Consider the following 17,834-nt stretch of genomic DNA (forward strand, 5'->3'; position numbering starts at 1 on the left):
TATGCATTACCGATGAGCTCCTCGCTGCTACTGTTCCTGTCCGTCGAGAAAATACACATCACATCTGACGCATTTCCTGTTATCTGGCTTGTCATAGTTGACTTTCCTGAAAGGCCCTTATTTCCTTATAAACCAAACCTTTGCAGTGTTAATGATCTCTTTTCTCACAACATAAGAGCAGGACCGTAAACACTTGTTTGTTTCATGCCTCTACACGCGCAGCCTGGGAGGTCATGATTCGCTTTATGCCTACTGTGTACGTGGAGACTGAAATGCTGGGTATCTGAGGGCTGCTCAGAAACCGGCATCGCGTGAGGAGCACCGTCTGTGCGGAGGCCCTGGTTGAGTTGTGATCCCGTGTGTGTCCTTCCCTAGTCTGTGACCTCTTGCGGATTACAGAAAACATAACACCCTCAGCATTTCCCATATAATGTTTGGGGAGTGACAGAATTTATATATTTCAAGTGTTACTTTATAGAAAACAATACCTAACACACCATACGATGTACTCAGATAACGAGGAAGACCCAAGTACCCCCAGGAAATGGGAAGCTGGCCATGTTTGTTGTTGAAAAACAACTTCACCCGTCTGTCCCCAGACACGGCACCTCAGTCAGCAGATGGATCACGTCAGAAAGGCCATGATCATGCTGTGATCGTGTCTCTAAAAGGCTAACAAAGAACAATGTCCAGACTGTGGGCTCTCTGCCAGTTTTTGTTCCACTCAATTTTGTCTCTTCCAGATAAGAACTAGGAAGATTCCCAACCAGCCCTGAGTAGCCAATCCAGAACGAACTCCACAGCACTCAGTGCTCCCCCAAGTCACAGAAACTGCAGCCCGGCCCATCCTTTAAAACTGATGCATCCTCCAGACTGTCCTGGTGAGTGTCCCCACCACAGTAGCACGACATACCCACTCCCCTTGTCGAAAGGCATGGTCCTGGAGGTCTTTGGCTGGATTACACGGACAAAATAAGTTTTTACTATCACGAATGAGCACGAAATCATGTTAATGTCAGAAGTTTTAAGTACATTAAAAAAAAAAAAAACTTACCAGAAAAAAAAGTACATGAATTTGTGCAAACCTGTTAACACTGACTCAGAAAAAGTGGTGCCTAAATTGGCAAAATTATAACATTGATTTCACACTCCGTAATTGCAATGGGCTATTTTAATATATCCTGAGTGAAAAGTAAAAAGAACGTTTCTTAGTATCCATGTCGGTGGAGAACATGGAGATGACAGGTTAGGCTTGAGAGAATGGAAGTCAAGGGCTTGCTGTCTGTTTTGAGCGGACTCTTGATTAAAAGCGGCAGGAATCAGTGTGATGGTCTCAAAGTCAGTGTCCATTCTGCTTTCTTTGTCTCATGCAAATTAGTCAATGAATGAACGTTCACCTAGAAGTATACGGGGAGACATTTAGGGAAGTACAATCCCAGTCTTATCCACATCTCCACAACGACATCCAGTATAACCATCTCCATCTACACGTTTCAGTATGTCACAGCTCTCTTCTTCAGTCAAAGCTTGCTGTCCAAGTCACATGCAAAATCAAGGAAAAGAGTAAATTGGAGGAGCTAAAGATCACTCTTTGTAGAGTTTTGCATACTTAGAAATTTTTGCATTAAGCGAGTATTTCAGTAAGAAAAAAGAAATACGTAAGTAAAGATACCCACTATGTGCCAAACTAGAACAGTAAGAAAACTGCAAAATTACCCAAGTCCTGTTATTCTAATGATACAGAAAAACTACTGTCTTGTTCGTCTCAGCCTGTCAGTAGTGATGCTGTCGGCTAGGAGAGCCAAGGCATGCTCACCTGGGCCACACTGCTTGTGGGGAGCTCCCACAGACATGGCCCCATCCAGACCCAGCGTTGTGACTGGACCGCTCCCTGTGGTTCTTACTATACTTGTAAGACCCACCTTAGCAACAGCCATCACGGAACCTAGAAGAACAAGGTTTATTGCTCATAAGTCCTGGGAAGGACGCAGCATACTTGGGGCCACACAGCAAGGCTGCAAGTAGAGAGAGAATGCAGAGCTGGTATTCTATGTATGTTGGGGTCAAGGGTGGGGTGCCTAGGGTTCTGCAGGTTGATGCTGTATTGGTGGGGGTGGCCTTCTTCTGTATCCAGCTGTTCTGCTGGCACCTGTATTCTAGAGCCAGTGACGTTTATTCCAGGTGGAGGTCTCTGCCGTGGATGTCTCAGCAGTCAAACACTCGTCGTCAAGCACTTATACTACAATACACTATGTAAGAGTTAAACTTTCTGTCACATTAAAAGCACATTTCAAATTACTATGGCTCAAACTGACTGAAAGATCGGGGGGGGGGGTAACTACTTTTTGAAATTCTGCACTCTAGCTGGAGGAGGATTTAGAGAATCACTTCTCACGTGAACACTTATTTGTGAAAGAACTGGAAGTTCACTACTTAGAGACCCATTTTTAAATGAGGCAGTGACAAACACCATACCATATTTATAACGTCCATACTCCTTCCTGGAGTACTATACATGGATTAGTGCAAGATTTTCCAACATTACTTACAATTATGGAACTCCTCTCTAGAAAGTATAACCTCACGAAATTTTTTCAAATGCTCCAGCATTTCTGGAGCTACTACCCGGTATGCGTCCTGACATGGTTTCGGAAGGACGAGGGCCACTTGAAGGCCTTCCCACAGTGTTTACATGTATGCGGTTTCTCTCCAGTGTGCGTCCTCACGTGCTTTTGTAAGGATGAGGACCAACTGAAGGCTTTCCCACATTGTGCACATTCATAAGGCTTCTCTCCAGTGTGGGTCCGCATGTGGCCTTGGAAGGATCTGGAAGAAGTGAAGGCTCTCCCACAATTCTCACATTTATATAGTTTCTCTTCATTGTGAATTCTCTCATGTTCTCGAAAGGTTGAGGGCCAACTGAAGGCTTTTCCACACTGTTTACACTCGTAAGGTTTCTCTCCAGTGTGGGTCCGCACGTGGCCCTGGAAGGACTTGGGGGAACTGAAGGCTTTCCCACAATGCTCACAGTTGTGCAGCTTCTCCCCAGTGTGTGTCCTCACATGTACGCGGAAGGTTTCAGGCCAACTGAAGGCTTTCCCACATTCTGTGCATTTATAGGGCTTCTCTCCAGTGTGAGTCTTTTCATGTCGCTGGGAAGACTGGGGATAACTGAAGGTTTTCCCACACTGTTTGCACTCATAGGGCTTCTCTCCAATGTGTGTTATCATGTGTCTCTGAAAGGTGGAGGGATAAGTGAAGGCTTTCCCACACTCCTTACACTTATATGGCTTCTCCCCAGTGTGGGTCCTCTCGTGTCTAGTAAGACTGGCGAACTCGTGGAAGGCTGTGCTGCACTGCTTGCATTCGTAGGTTTTCTCTGCGGTGTGACTCTTTTTATGTTGAGCGAGGGAGTAGGGATGTCGAAACGTTTTCCCACAGAACTTACATTCATAGGGTTTCTCCCCAGTGTGTGTTATCAGGTGCCTTTGAAAGACTGAGGGATAAATAAAGACTTTCCCACATTCCTTACAGTTGTATGGCTTTTCTCCACTGAGAGTTCGCACATGCCCAGTAAAACTGGAGAACTGACTGAAGGCTGTGCTGCACTGCTTGCATTCGTAGGTTTTCTCTGAAGTGTGAATCTTCATATGTTGAGCGAGGGAGTAGGGATGTCGAAACGTTTTCCCACAGAACTTACATTCATAGGGCCTCTCCCCAGTGTGTGTTACCGTGTGTCTTTGAAAGATTGAGGGATAAATGAAAGCTTTCCCACATTCCTTACACTTATATGGCTTTTCCCTGCTGTGAGTTTTCGCATGTCTAGTAAGACTGGAGAACTCGTGGAAGGTTTTCCCACACTGCTTACATTCACAGTTTTTCTCTGGAGTGTGAATCCTGATATGTTGGGTGAGGGAGTAGAAATAAGGAAAGGTTTTCCCACATAATTTACATCCATAGGGCTTCTGTCCAGTGTGAGTTCGTAGGTGTGCACGACAAATGCAAGCCTGCTTGCACGCCTGACATGGATATGGTTTTTGTCCACAGTGAGATCTCACGTGCCTCTTAAGGGAAGAAAGATGCATGAAGCCTCTCCCACACTTGGTGCATTCATAGAGTTTTACTCCAGTAGAGATATTCTTGCAGAAATTAAAATGGGGAAACTGGCTGCACGTTTCTCTGTGTTGATTTCTTTCATTACTTTCACAGAATCTGTCTGTCACAGGATTTCTGTTAAAAGTTAAACACTTTATCAATGTTATGTTTATTAATGACTTGTTATTAGCAACTAATAAGTATTAGAACCAGATGACTAACTGCATTTTAGTATACAGGAAATTTTTCTACCCTCTGTGGATTGTCTTAGAGTTAACTAAATGCCCTAGAAGTGACCGCTATCATGTTCACTGTTCATACTGTTTATCATGTATGGGGTCTTCCTAGAAGACTAACTGAATTATGCTTCAAACATGAAATGTCTCAGTCAAGTTTTTAAAAACTTTCTTAGAATTCTAAATAGATTTGGGGGCACCTGGGTGGCTCAGCCAGTTAAGCGTCTGCCTTCAGCTCAGGGCATGATCCCAGGGTCCTGGGGTCAAGCCTTGCATTGGGCTCCTTGCTCAGCGGGGAGTCAGCTTCATCCCCTCCCTCTGTCCCTCCACTACCCCCTACCGCTTGTGCTCTCTCAAACAGATTTGGACCTGGGTTTTTTTTGTTTTTTTTTTTTTTAATTTCATGACATACCAAAACTCTGTCCTGGGATTAGTACTGCTTTATGTGGTGAATACAACTCACCTCAAGTGTCTTGAATGGTTTCCATGCTGATCTTCAATGCTATGGTCTTCCCAATTTTTTTCTAAAATGTAGGCACAAGAATGATTTCTTGTGAATTTTGCCATTTTCTGTTCACTAGCGTTTTTTTCCTCATGTCTATCCTGTTGAGAAACCAACCCACTGGCTTTAAACAGTGTTTCATAATCTGAAACAAAAAGGTGAATGAACATATTAAAGGAAGAAGGAACTTATGAGTAAAGAAAGCCTTGGAGGACTTTAGTGCTTTCAGGACTTAATCAATGGCAGGCAGGAGGGGTCAAAATGGTAGGCAATTTACTAACGACTATCACAAATCTTCCAAGAAACCTCTCTGTGAACCAGAACAACACATGCAGCCAACCCCATTACTGAAGCCAAAGGAGCTTCAAGTCTTTGAACCAAGACAAAAATAAAACCTCAGTTTAATGCATACATTTCCACTGTCATGGAGACATTATTAGGTTGTAGGTCCGTGATGGCTGTGACCATATCAGGAAAACCAGTGTGTTCCTTTTCCACATTTCAAATTGTGGAAAAAACACTGACAAGAGATACTTATTTACTAAATGACTAAGTGAAGGCCTGAAGCCATCCTTACCCACTGAGACCAGGTTCTGGAAAGTTTCCAGCATCACATCCCTGTAGAGGTTCTTCTGCATAGAATCCAGCAAAGCCCACTCATCCAGAGTGAAGTCCACAGCCACATCCTCAAAGACCACCGAGTCCTGAAACAAATGAATGTGTGCAGGAGGAAGGGTGAGTCTGAAAGCCCTGGGGAACTAAATTCATTGGAAGTTCAAATCAGATCCTCTGGACTCACTATATGTGCTTTGACTCTAACAGGCTTACCTGTACCACTGAGGAGCCAATCTTTTTTTTTTTTTTTTTTTTTTTTTTAAGATTTTATTTATTTGACACAGAGAGAGACAGCCAGTGAGAGAGGGAACACAAGCAGGGGGAGTGGGAGAGGAAGAAGCAGGCTCATAGCAGAGGAGCCTGACGTGGGGCTCGACCCCAGAACACCGGGATCACGCCCTGAGCCGAAGGCAGACGCTTAACGACTGCGCCACCCAGGCGCCCCTGAGGAGCCAATCTTAATGCAGTATTTACCATGACCACTCTCGTCTTACTCCTGTCAGCAGGACCCAGAGAGATAAGCCATGCACGTGACATAAATACTCTGTTGGAAAGTATGCAGAAAAAAGGTAACAGATATCAATTGTCCAAACCCTGAATACTCTTTAGGACTAGCCCTTGACCCACTTCTGGGAGGAAATCTGCACGCCCTCAGAATACGTGGACTAATAAGAGTGTCTGTGTATATAGCTGGGGCCTTGGGCCATGGCACATACTGTATCAGACTTCCAGAGGAGCTGGATGCTGAGAAGCTAAGACCAGTCACACAGAAGTGCCCATGATTAACCCTTAATGAAAACCCCACAGTCCAACACCTGGGTGAGTGCCCCTGGCTAGAAGTATTTCATAAAAGTTGTCCGACATTAAGCTCTGTCTGTACAGTTGCATTGAGAAGGGATGACTTGGAGCTTGATCCTGGTTTCTCCTGGATTCTGCTTCATGTTCTTTTCTATTCACTAATTTTAATACAGACCCTTTCCCCGTACTTAACTGGAGCACTGCGTATAACAGCTTTTCTGAAATAAGTCCTTCTGTGGAATAAATATTTCTGTGAGCCCTTGTAGTGAGTCTTCATACCTGAGGTTGGTTTGGAGACTCCTGACACAGAGCACCATCAACTCCCTGCGTTATAAAGTACTTCACCACAGAGGCTAGCAGCAGATTGAAACTGCCAAGATAAAGAATTAGTGAGCGTGAAGACAGGCTGGTTATGCAATCTGAAGAACAGAGAGAATAAAAATGAAGACAGAAGAAATGTACGATACTGTTTAGTGTACCAACACACACACGCTGGCCGTACGAGAATGGGTGCGGAAGGAACAGAATACTCGAGAAATAATGACTAAAAACGTCCTAGATTTGTTGAAAATCAGCTACACATCTAGATACTCAATGGACTCCACAGAATAAAACCACAAAGAGATCCACGAACAGATACATCATGGTGAAAATTGTGGAAGCCAGATATGAGGAGAAATCATGAAAGCAGCAAGAGAGAAACCTGTCAACTAAAGGGAACCACAATAAGACAAGAGCTGATTCTTAGCAGAGACAGTGGAGGTCAAAGGTAATGGGGTAACGTATTTGGAGTGCTGAGAGAATGAGCAACTCCCAATAAAGGATCTATATCCCAAAAGCTTCTTTTAAAAGTGAAGGCAAAATGAACACATTTCCAGATAAACAAATCCGAGAATATTTTTTTCCCAGGAGAAGCACCTCATAAGAAAATACTAAGAAAATTCTTTAAACTGATAGCAATTGAGGCAGGGAGCTTAGATGATAACATAGTAGGAGGATTCCAGTCTTGCCTCATCTCTAGAGCACAGCTAGATAGTATCAAATCATTCTGAATACCCAAGAAATTGACCTGCATGCTGACAGAACTGCACAACTAAAGGGAGGAAAGAGGTCACACTAAGGACAGTAGGAGGTGTGGAGGTGTGGTTTAGCGGAAACGATCACAGGTGCTACAGAGGGAAGGGAGCCATGGTTGCAGAGAAAGGTGAGACAGGAACACATGGGAATGTACAAGGAGAACACTTCCCCAAAGCTATTGGCTGGGAAAACGAGAGGGGCTGATTTCCGTGAGTTTTTGCAACCAGTACAGGTCAAAGGCTGGAGTTAAAGAAGTTGGCAGGCTTGACTGGGATAGAGCCCTAAGGGCACTGCCCTACTCCTGCACCGAAGGCATGCAAACAGTCCCAGGGTGGACAGCGTGATCTGAAGATCATCTAATGGGCACAGGGAGAGACTGTTCACTCTTCTTGAAGTGCATCTGTGAGTGGTGACGTTCACAGAATTGCCTCTCAGGGCACAAAAGAGCCTGCAGGTGCCATGTCCCTCCCCAACCCCTTCGCATAGGAGCAGAGACACCTGCTGAGGGCAGCTAAGCCCGACACTGGCTGTTTAGCCTGCTTGCTCATAATCCCACACCCCTGTGATCTGATGCCGCTGCCCTTCTGGATCAAACAGCATCAATCCCAGCACAGTGAGATACTTTTCCAGAAGACCAGCACAGGTCCCCAGCACACCAGGTTCCTGAAGTTTGCAGTTTTAAAAGACAACGTGGCTGGGTGTAGAGCCCAAAGTGCATTGCACTACTCCAGGCAGACAGTCAACATGGACACGGTTTGAGAACAGCAATCTGAAAAACACCTAGGATACGTGAGGGGAAATTACTCTTCTAGGAGGGATTCCCTCAGAGCGGCAAGCATGAACTCCGCTCTCAGGGGACAAAGGAGCTGGCTGGTGCCATTTCCCTACACTGCCCCTCAGCATAAACCAACTTCAGTAAATGGCACAGCACCAACACTGACTGCCTAACCTGCTTACACCAAGTCCTGCCTCCCTGCACTCTGCGGGTACTGCTTTTGTCAAACAAGTATGCATAAGGACCAGCACAGCAGGCCCCTGCCCCAGAAGACCAGCACAACCACCCCCCACACACACACACAATGTCTACTGACAGTAGTTTCTGCAAAGCTTCAGTTCTAGTGGAAATAGCACCAGGTCTCATTTAACAAGCAAACCAGAGCACGCCTAGTTAAATCTCACCCAACTCTGGCAAAGGTCCAAACTGCCCCACTGCAGGCAAAGACACCCTCTGTAGATGACTGAACTGAGGAACAGAGCAACCAAAACACAACAGTGAGTGCACGCAGCACACACCAGAGACAATTTCCGAAGTACCAGGCCCTAAACATTATATGACCTCTTCATAAAGCCATTACTCTCAGGAGCAGGAAAGATTACAGGCTTGCCTGCCTGCCTGCCTTCCTTCCTCCCTCCCTCCTTCCTTCCATTTTATTTATTTATTCGACACAGAGAAAGAGACAGCAACAGAGGGAACACAAGCAGGGGAAGTGGGAGAGGAAGAAGCAGGCTCCCAGCGGAGGAGCCTGATGCAGGGCTCGATCCCAGGACTCTGGGATCACGCCCTGAGCCGAAGGCAGACGCTTAACAACTGAGCCACCCAGGCACCCCAGATTACAGGCTTTCCTAATACACAGAAGAAGACAGACCCCTAGACCAAATGCCAATACAGAGGAATTCATCCCCCCAAAAAAGAACAAGAAAAGGTCACAGCCTGAAACAGATATAAGCAATATGCTTGATGCTGAATTTAAAACAATCGTAAGGATACTAACTGGGCTTGAGAAAAGCATGGAAGACATCAGGGAGATACCACAGATATAAAAGAGCTAAAAACTAGTCAGGCTGAAATAAAAAATGCTATTTGTGAGATTTGAAACCAAGTGGATGTAATGACCAAAGATGAAGAAGCGGAGGAATAAATAATTGACCTAGAAGATAAAATTCTGCAAAATAATGAAGCTGTACAAAATAGAGAAAGAGAGATCATGAAAAGAGACTTAGGGAACTCAGTGACTCAATCAAACATAATATCATAGGAGTCTCAGAAGGAGAGAGAGAAAAGGGGGAGAAAATTTATGTGAAAAAATAATAGCTGAAAACTTCCCTAAGATGGGTAAGGAAATAGACATCCAAATCCCGGAGGTACAGAGAACTCCCATAAAAATCAACAGAAGTAGGGTAACACCAAGACATATTGTATTTAAGTTTGTAAAATACAGTGATAAAAAAAACATCCTAAAAGCAGCAAGACGAAGGAAGTCCCTAACCTATAAGGGAAGACATATAAGGGTAGCAGCTGATCTCTCCACAGAAACTTGGCAAGCCAGAAGAAAGTGGCATGATATACTCAACGTGCTGAATGGGAACAATCTGCAGCCCAGAATACTCTATCCAGCAAGGCTATCATTCAGAATAGGAGAGAGAAAGACTTTGCCAGACAAACAAAAACTAAAGGAGTTCATGACCACTAAACGAGCCCTGCAAGAAATATTAAAGGGGAGTGTTGAGTGGAGGAAAAAAGACCCAAAATAACAAAGACTAGAAAGGAACAGAGAAAAATCTCCAGAAACAATGATAAAACAAGTAATAAAATGGCATTAAATACGTATCTATCAATAATTATGCTGAATGTAAGTGGACTAAATGCTCCAATCAAAAGACAGGATGTCAGAATGGCTTAAAAACAAAACAAAACCCTGAATGCTGCCTATAAGAGATTAATTTTAGACCTAGAGACCTGCAGATTGAAAGTTGAGAGACTTTGGAGAAACACTTATCATGCTAATGACATCAAAAGAAAGCCAGAGTAGCGACACCTATATCAAACTAGATTTTAAACAAAAGACTGTAACAAGAGACAAGGAAGGGCACTACATCATAATAAAGGGGAATACCCAACAAGAAGATCTAGCAATTGTAAATATTCATGCCCTCAACTTGGGAGCACCTAAATATATAAAACAATAACAAATATAAAGGAACTCATCGATAACAATACAATCATAGCAAGGGACTGTAACACCCCACTCACAGCAATGGACAGATCATCTAAGCAGAAAATCAACAAGGAAACCATGGCTTTGAATGACACACTGGACCAGATGGACTTAACATATATTCAGAACATCTCATCCTAAAGTAGCAGAGTACATATTCCTTTTGAGTGCACATGGAACGTTCTCCAGAGTAGGTCATACACTGGGTCACATATCAGGCCTCAACAATTACAGATAAGACTGAGATCAGACCATGCATGTTTTAAGAACACAACACTAGAGGGGCGCCTGGGTGGCACAGCGGTTAAGCGTCTGCCTTCAGCTCAGGGTGTGATCCCGGCATTATGGGATCGAGCCCCACATCAGGCTCTTCCGCTATGAGCCTGCTTCTTCCTTTCCCACTCCCCCTGCTTGTGTTCCCTCTCTCGCTGGCTGTCTCTATCTCTGTCAAATAAATAAATAAAATCTTAAAAAAAAAAAGGAATCTTAAAAAAAAGAACACAACACTATGAAATTTGAAGTCAACTACAAGAAAAAAATCTGGAAGACCACAAATACATGGAGGTTAAAGAACATCCTACTAGGGATGCCTGGGTGGCTGAGTCCATTAAGTGTATGCCTTCAGCTCAGGTCATGATCCCAGGGTCTTGGGATTGAGTCTCGTGCAGGGCTTCCTTGCTCAGCAGAGAGCCTGCTTCTCCCTCTGCCTGCTGCTCCGCCTGCTTGTGCTCTCTCTGACAAGTAAATAAAATCTTTAAAAAGAACATTCTAGGGGCGCCTGGGTGGCACAGCGGTTAAGCGTCTGCCTTCGGCTCAGGGCGTGATCCCAGCGTTATGGGATCGAGCCCCACATCAGGCTCCTCTGCTATGAGCCTGCTTCTTCCTCTCCCACTCCCCCTGCTTGTGTTCCCTCTCTCGCTGGCTGTCTCTATCTCTGTCAAATAAATAAATAAAATCTTAAAAAAAAAAAAACATTCTACTAAAGAATGAATGGGTCAACCAGTAAATTAAAGAAGAAATATAAAAAACACATGGAAACAAAACAAAAACACAACAGTCCAAAACCGCTGGGATGCAGCAAAAGTGGTCGTAAGAGGGAAGTCTCTAGCAATACAGGTCTACCTCAAGAAACAAGAAAAATCTAAGAGAAAAACAACCTAATCTTACACCTAAAGAAGCTAGAAAAAGAGCTACAAACAAAGCCTAAAGCTAGCAGAGGAAGGGAAATAATAACTATCAGAGCAGAAATAAATGATACAGAACTAAAAACAAACAAACAAACAAACAAAACCCAAAAAACAGTGGAACAGATCAATGAAACCAGGAGCTGGTTCTCTGAAAAAGCTAATAAAATTGATAAACCCCTAGCCAGACTAATAAAAAAGAAAAGAGAAAGGACTCAAATAAAATCACAAATGAGAAAAAAGAAGGACCACTCACACCACAGAAATACAATTATAAGAGACTATTATGACAAATTAAATGCCACCAAATTGGACAATCTGGAAGAAATAGGTAAATTCCTAGAAATATATAAACTACCAAAACTGAAGCAGGAAAGAAATAGGAAATTTGAACAGACCCATAACCAGCAAAGAAATGGAATCATTAATAAAAAATCTCGCAATAAACAAAAGTCCAGGGCCGGGTGGCTTCCCAGGTGAATTCTACCAGACATGTAAAGAAGAGTTAATATCTATTCTTCCCAAATTAGTCCAACAAATAGAAATGGAAGGAAAAACCTCCTAACTCATTCTACAAGGCCCACATCACCCTGATTCCCAAAACAAAGATTCCACTAAAAAAGAACTACAGGCCAATAACCCTGATGAACAAGGATACAAAAAATTTTAACAAAATACTAGTAAATCAAATCCAAAAGTATGCTAAAAGAATCATTCATTGCAATCAAGTAGGATTCATTCCTGTGTCATCGCACACTGAAATAAAGTTCAGACCCCAATATGAGCAGCCGTGCAGGGCTGCCTCTGCAAGGGAGAGTAGAAGCAGCTGAATTCTGCACACAGCTTTTTTTTTTTTTTTTTTAAATCAGAAAAGCAAGGACAGATGCACCAAAGTGTGGTAAAGGAGTACAAAGGGATGGTAAGTGTCTTGAAGCAGGCTTGCATTCTCCCCTATGTGCAGGCACACAGGGAGTCATGGGATAAGGGAGGAGTGGGATGTTTGGGCTAGCAATCACCAGGTGCAGAAAGGGAGGACTGAGGGTTACATTCTTTCATAGCTCCTAACATATGCCCTATCCCTGGGGAGTGTGGGATCCTGCTCCTACAGGGCCGTTGCATTCAACAGCCCAAGAGCAGGAATGCTGCTGATGCTTCAGCTGCTTCCGCAGTCATCCCTTAGTGCTTACAATATATTTTCTAAGAATAACTCCATGTTCCTCGGCTGTAAGAGTGGTTCAATATTTGCAAACCAATCAATGTGATCCACCACAATAATAAAAGAAAAGAAACATAGGATCCTCTCAATAGATGCAGAAAAAGCATTTGACAAAATACAGCATCCATTCAAGGTAAAATCCCTCAACAAAGTAGGGTTAGAGGGAACATACCTCAACATAATAAAGGCCATATATGAAAAGCCCACAGGTAATATCATCCTCAATGGGGAAAGTCTGAGAGCTTTTCCTTTACAGTTGGGAATAGGACAGGGATGTCTACACTCACCACTGTTATTTAACATAGTATTGGAAGTTCTAGCCTCAGCAGTCAGACATCAAAAAGAAATAAAAGGCATCCAAATCAGCAAGAAAGAAGTAAATTTTTCACTATTTGTAGATGACATGATACTCTATATAGAAAACCCAAAACAATCCACCAAAAAATTGCTAGAACTAATACATGAATTCAGTAAAATTGAAGGAAACCAGTGTACAGAAATCTATTGCATTTCTATACACCAATAATGAAGCATCGGTAAGAGAAATCAAGGAATGTATCCCATTTACAATTACACCCAAAACCATACGATACTGAGGAATAAAACTAACCAAAGAGGTAAAAGATCTGTACTCTGAAAACTATACAACAGTGATGTAAGAAATAGAAGATGACACAAAGAAAGGGAACATGGACTGGAAGAACAGACATTGCTAAAATGTCTATACGACCCAAAGCAACCTATACATTTAATGCGTTTCCAAATAAAATACCACCAGCATTTTTCACAGAGCTGGAACAAACAGTGCTAAAATGTGTACGGAACCGCAAAAGCCCCTGAATAGCCAAGGCAATCCTGAAAAAGAAAAGAAAAGCTGGAGGCATCACAATTCGACTTTAAGCTATATTGCAAAGCAATAGTCATCACACCAGCATCGTACGGGCACAAAAACAGACACATAGATCAATGGAACAGAACAGAAAACCCAGAAATGAACCCACAGCTCTCTGGTCAACTAATCATCAACAAAGCAGGAAAGAATATCCAATGGAAAAAAAGACAGCCTCTTCAATAAATGGTGTTGGGAAAACTGGACAGCCACATGCAGAAGACTGAAACCGAGCGACTCCTTAGACCATACACAAAAATAAAGTCAAAATGCATGAAAGACCTAAATGTGAGACAGGAAACCATCAAAATCCTATTGGAGAACACAGGGAAAAACCTTTTTTACCTCAGCCGCACAACTTTTTACTAGATACGTCTCCTGAGGCAAGGGAAACACAAGCAAAACTAAACTGGAAATTCATTAAGATAAAAAGCTTCTGCACAGCAAAGGAAACAGTCAACAAAATTAACACACAACCTCTGGAATGGGAAAAGATACCTGCAAATGATATATCTGATAAAGAAAGGGTTAGCATCCAAAGTATATAAAGAACTTATAAAACTCAACACCCAGAAAATAATCCAGTTTAAAAAATGGGCAGAAGACAAGAATAGACATTTTTCCAAAGAAGGCATACAGATGGCTAACAGACACATGAAGAAATGCTCAACATCACTCATCATCAGGGAAATACAAATCAAAACTATATTGAGATATCACCTCACACCTGTCAGAATGGCTAAAATTAACACAGGAAACAACAAGTGCTGGCAAGGACGTGGAGAAGGGGGAGCCCTCTTACACCGCTGGTGGGAGTCTAAACTGGTGCAGCCACATGGAAGTTCCTTAAAAAGTTAAAAATAGAACTATCCTATAACCTAGCAATTGCACTATTAGGTATTTACCCAAAGTATACAAAAATACTGATTTGAAGAGATACGCACATGCCAATGTTTGCAGCAGCATTATCAACAATATCCAAATTACGGAAAGGGCATAAATATCCATCAACTGGTGAATGGATAAAGATGTTGTGTGTGTGTGTGTATACACACACACACACACACACACACACACACACACAATGGAATATTACTTAGCCATAAAAACGAATGAAATCTTGCCATTTGCAACAACATGGATGGAGCTAGAATGTATTTTGCTAAGCAAAATAAGTCAGTCAAAGAAAGAGAAACACCATCTGACTTCAGTCATATGTGGAATTTGAGAAAAAAAAAAGATGAACATGGGGGTGGGGAACGAGTGGCAAACCAGGAAGCAGGCTCTTTACAGGACGTGGGTGGGGGTAGGGGGAATAGGTGATGGATGGGTATTAAGCAGGACTGTGATGAGCACTGGGTATTGTAAGTGACGAATCACTAAATTATACAACAAACTAATATTACACTGTATGTTAACAGGAATTTAAATTTAAATTTGAAAAACAAACAAACAAAAACCACAAAAAAACAGTAGCAATTGTTCCCAAAAGGAAACTTGAATCCACATGAAAAAATAAAGAACAATGGCAAAAGTAATGACATAAATGCATATTTTTCTATTCTTCATTTTCTTAACTGATTTCAAAGGCAATGGTGTAAAATAATGTTTATAATGTATTCTTGGGTATATAACACATAGGATGTAAAATATTTATAAGCTAATTCTGAAAAAAGCACAAAGCAGGTACGTAGGAACAAACATTAATGGACAAGGGATGGAAATGATTTGAAATGATAAAGAATTAAAACATGCATTGTTGGCTTTGTAACATTAATAATTGTAACATACAGAGAAATAATGCCTTATAAAGGGGGAATAAAACTACATAGGAGCAAAATTTCTGTACCTCACTGGGATTAAGCAATCATACATCCAAAGCTGATCTGATTAGGTGTATTTGGTAACCCTAAAGCAACCAATTTTTTAAAAACTAAAAAAAAAAAAAAATACTTTAAAATGTAATTAAACTAATTGAAATGCTTTACTGGAAAATATTAATGCAAAACAAAGTAGAGGAGTATAGGAACAAAGGCATGAGGCAGGGACACCTGGATGGCTCAGTTGGTTAAGCATCTGCCTCCAGCTCAGGTCATGATCCCAGGGTCCTGGGGTTGAGTCCTGAATTGGGCTCCTCGCTCATCGGGGAGCCTGCTTCTCCCTCTGCCTGCTGCTCACCCTGCTTGTGCTCACTCTCTCTCTCTGATAGATAGATAGATAGATAGATAGATAGATAGATAGATAGATAGATAGACAGATGATAGATAGTCTTTCAAAACAAAACAAAGGCACAAGACAGCAAGAGTCAATGGGGACACAGGACAATCACAATGATGATAACATTAAGTGTGAATGGATAACACAACCCGGTGGTCAGAGTGTATCATGAAACATGACCTAACTAAATTCTCTCTACTGGAGACACTCTGCTTTGTACCTGAAGTGACCTCCCACCTGGCCCCTCAAGCATGCCATGTACCTCTTCCAGGACCGTGAGTGATAAATTCTACTTCAGTTCCCCTGTGGACTTTTGCTGAACCAGGATTCTTCGTTAGAAACCTTGGGGCTACAGATAACAAATGATGACTTAACAGTATCACAGCTGGCACTACAGATGGGATGGATTGGGTCATGCTTCTGGTCATCCTTGGGGAATGCCAAATGGGATCAACAACTGTCTCTGTCAGTGCAAACAGTAAATGCAGTATGGTGTCAGCTGGAGCAAGGTACAGAGGGCCTTCACTCATCATTAGAAATATGCTTAATCCTGGGGTCATTAGCCTACCACCCATCCCATACTGTAATCACCTATCTGCCAGGTTAAAACTGGGTGGCAATGAACAGATTTCAACAACTATGGAATTTTAGATGTGTAGATTCTCACCATTTATTCTCCCATTCCCAATGTTACAGAGACGATAGATGACATCCCAGAGCCTCAGGGCCCCTATTCTGCTGTCCTAGATTTACCCAACGTGTTTTACTCCTGAAGGGGTTCAGATCAGATCTCTCCAAAACATGCTACTTTGGCATGTGGACTATTTTGAGCTGAAGGCATTTGAGACCCTGTGGGTTCAAGAGAAACTTCTGTCCCTCCCTTAACCACCTAGAAAAATCCAAGTTGGGAGTCTTTCCCACAATAAGAGTTATTACCAGAGATAAATTTTATCTGAGTGGCCCATCTGTATGACAGGGCAAACATCTGATTAACAAACATGGCTCTTCTTATTGGCCTGTGAATTGCCCTCCATCCTTTGAAGCCCCAGATCCCTACTGTTCCATTTCTATGTTCAGGATGGCATGATACCTCATTTTACCTGTCTTTGAACTTCTCTTGTATGTTGAGTTCTAGTATGTTACAAAATTAAGTTTGATTTCCTCCTATTAATTTATCTCATGTCAATGTAATTCTTAGACCAGCCAGAAGTATCTTTAAGCATAGAGGAAAAATCTTCCTCCCCAGCACTTTTGGCAAGCCCACCAGGAGACCTCACCAGCTAGACACGGTTCACCCCAAAGCTGTTGCAGTAGGAAGATCCTAGGACGTCTGACAAGAGTTGGCAGAAAGTAAGAATTCTTATGTCAGAGTCTTGCATGTCTGTCTACACAGTCCAGTAGAAGCAGTGGTCAAAGTACCCCATTCTTCTTTTCTTCTCTAAATTTAGATTACCAGGAAAAAATATTAGTGAAACCAGTTCCCTGGGTTTAGTAACTCTAGAGGTCCTTTTTCTCTCAGAGATGGTCATACTTTGTCTGTTGTGTTGTTTGTCATAAGAAAGGAAACCATAGGGCAGAACACATATAAGCCTGTTGTTCAAGCCAACTTCATAGACTGGTGAGTTATAGTTCTCACCAGACGGTATCTTTTTAGACAAACGTGGCTTTGGGTTAACATGCACATGAGGTAAAGGCTGTTGCTAAGGGACAGGTGGAAGCTAAAGCTACAAAATTGATGGGTAAAAAAAAAAGTAGAGGGGCGCCTGGGTAGCGCAGGCATTAAAGCATCTGCCTTCGGCTCAGGGCGTGATCCCGGTGTTCCGGGACCGAGTCCCACATCGGGCTCCTCCTCTGGGAGCCTGCTTCTTCCTCTCCCACTCCCCTGCTGTGTTCCCTCTCTCGCTGGCTGTCTCTCTGTCACATAAATAAATAAAATCTTAAAAAAAAAAAAAAGTAGAAAGGTATTTATTTGGCTCTAAGAGACCCAAGGCTCAGGTAAAGCTGTTAAT

At 42.5% G+C, this 17,834-nt stretch overlaps 1 protein-coding gene and 1 long non-coding RNA gene across 6 annotated transcripts in view; one reads left to right on the top strand and one right to left on the bottom strand.

The window, feature by feature from the left end:
* LOC148109000 (uncharacterized) overlaps positions 1–17,834 on the top strand; it is a 47,379-nt gene that overhangs the window by 21,556 nt on the left and 7,989 nt on the right. For both annotated transcript variants that reach the window (XR_015726738.1, XR_015726739.1), the window contains one exon: positions 744–881. This is a non-coding gene — a long non-coding RNA (uncharacterized LOC148109000). The remainder of the gene's footprint in view (positions 1–743; positions 882–17,834) is intronic.
* Positions 960–17,834, bottom strand: part of ZNF57 (zinc finger protein 57) — a 37,615-nt gene continuing 20,740 nt past the window's right edge. For 2 of the 4 annotated variants that reach the window (XM_045800072.2, XM_087867408.1), the window contains 3 exons: positions 5,411–5,537; positions 4,795–4,978; positions 960–4,230 (listed from right to left, as the gene is read on the bottom strand). In XM_045800072.2, the coding sequence (XP_045656028.2) occupies positions 2,622–4,230; positions 4,795–4,978; positions 5,411–5,537 (1,920 nt within the window). In that variant the 3' untranslated portion in view covers positions 960–2,621. The remainder of the gene's footprint in view (positions 4,231–4,794; positions 4,979–5,410; positions 5,538–17,834) is intronic. The other 2 variants (XR_015726736.1, XR_015726735.1) reach the window with 2 other exon arrangements.

This window comes from Ursus americanus, chromosome 14 (genome assembly GCF_024610735.1).
Source record: "Ursus americanus isolate L20-20 chromosome 14, mUrsAme1.1.p, whole genome shotgun sequence".
NCBI lineage: Eukaryota > Metazoa > Chordata > Mammalia > Carnivora > Ursidae > Ursus > Ursus americanus.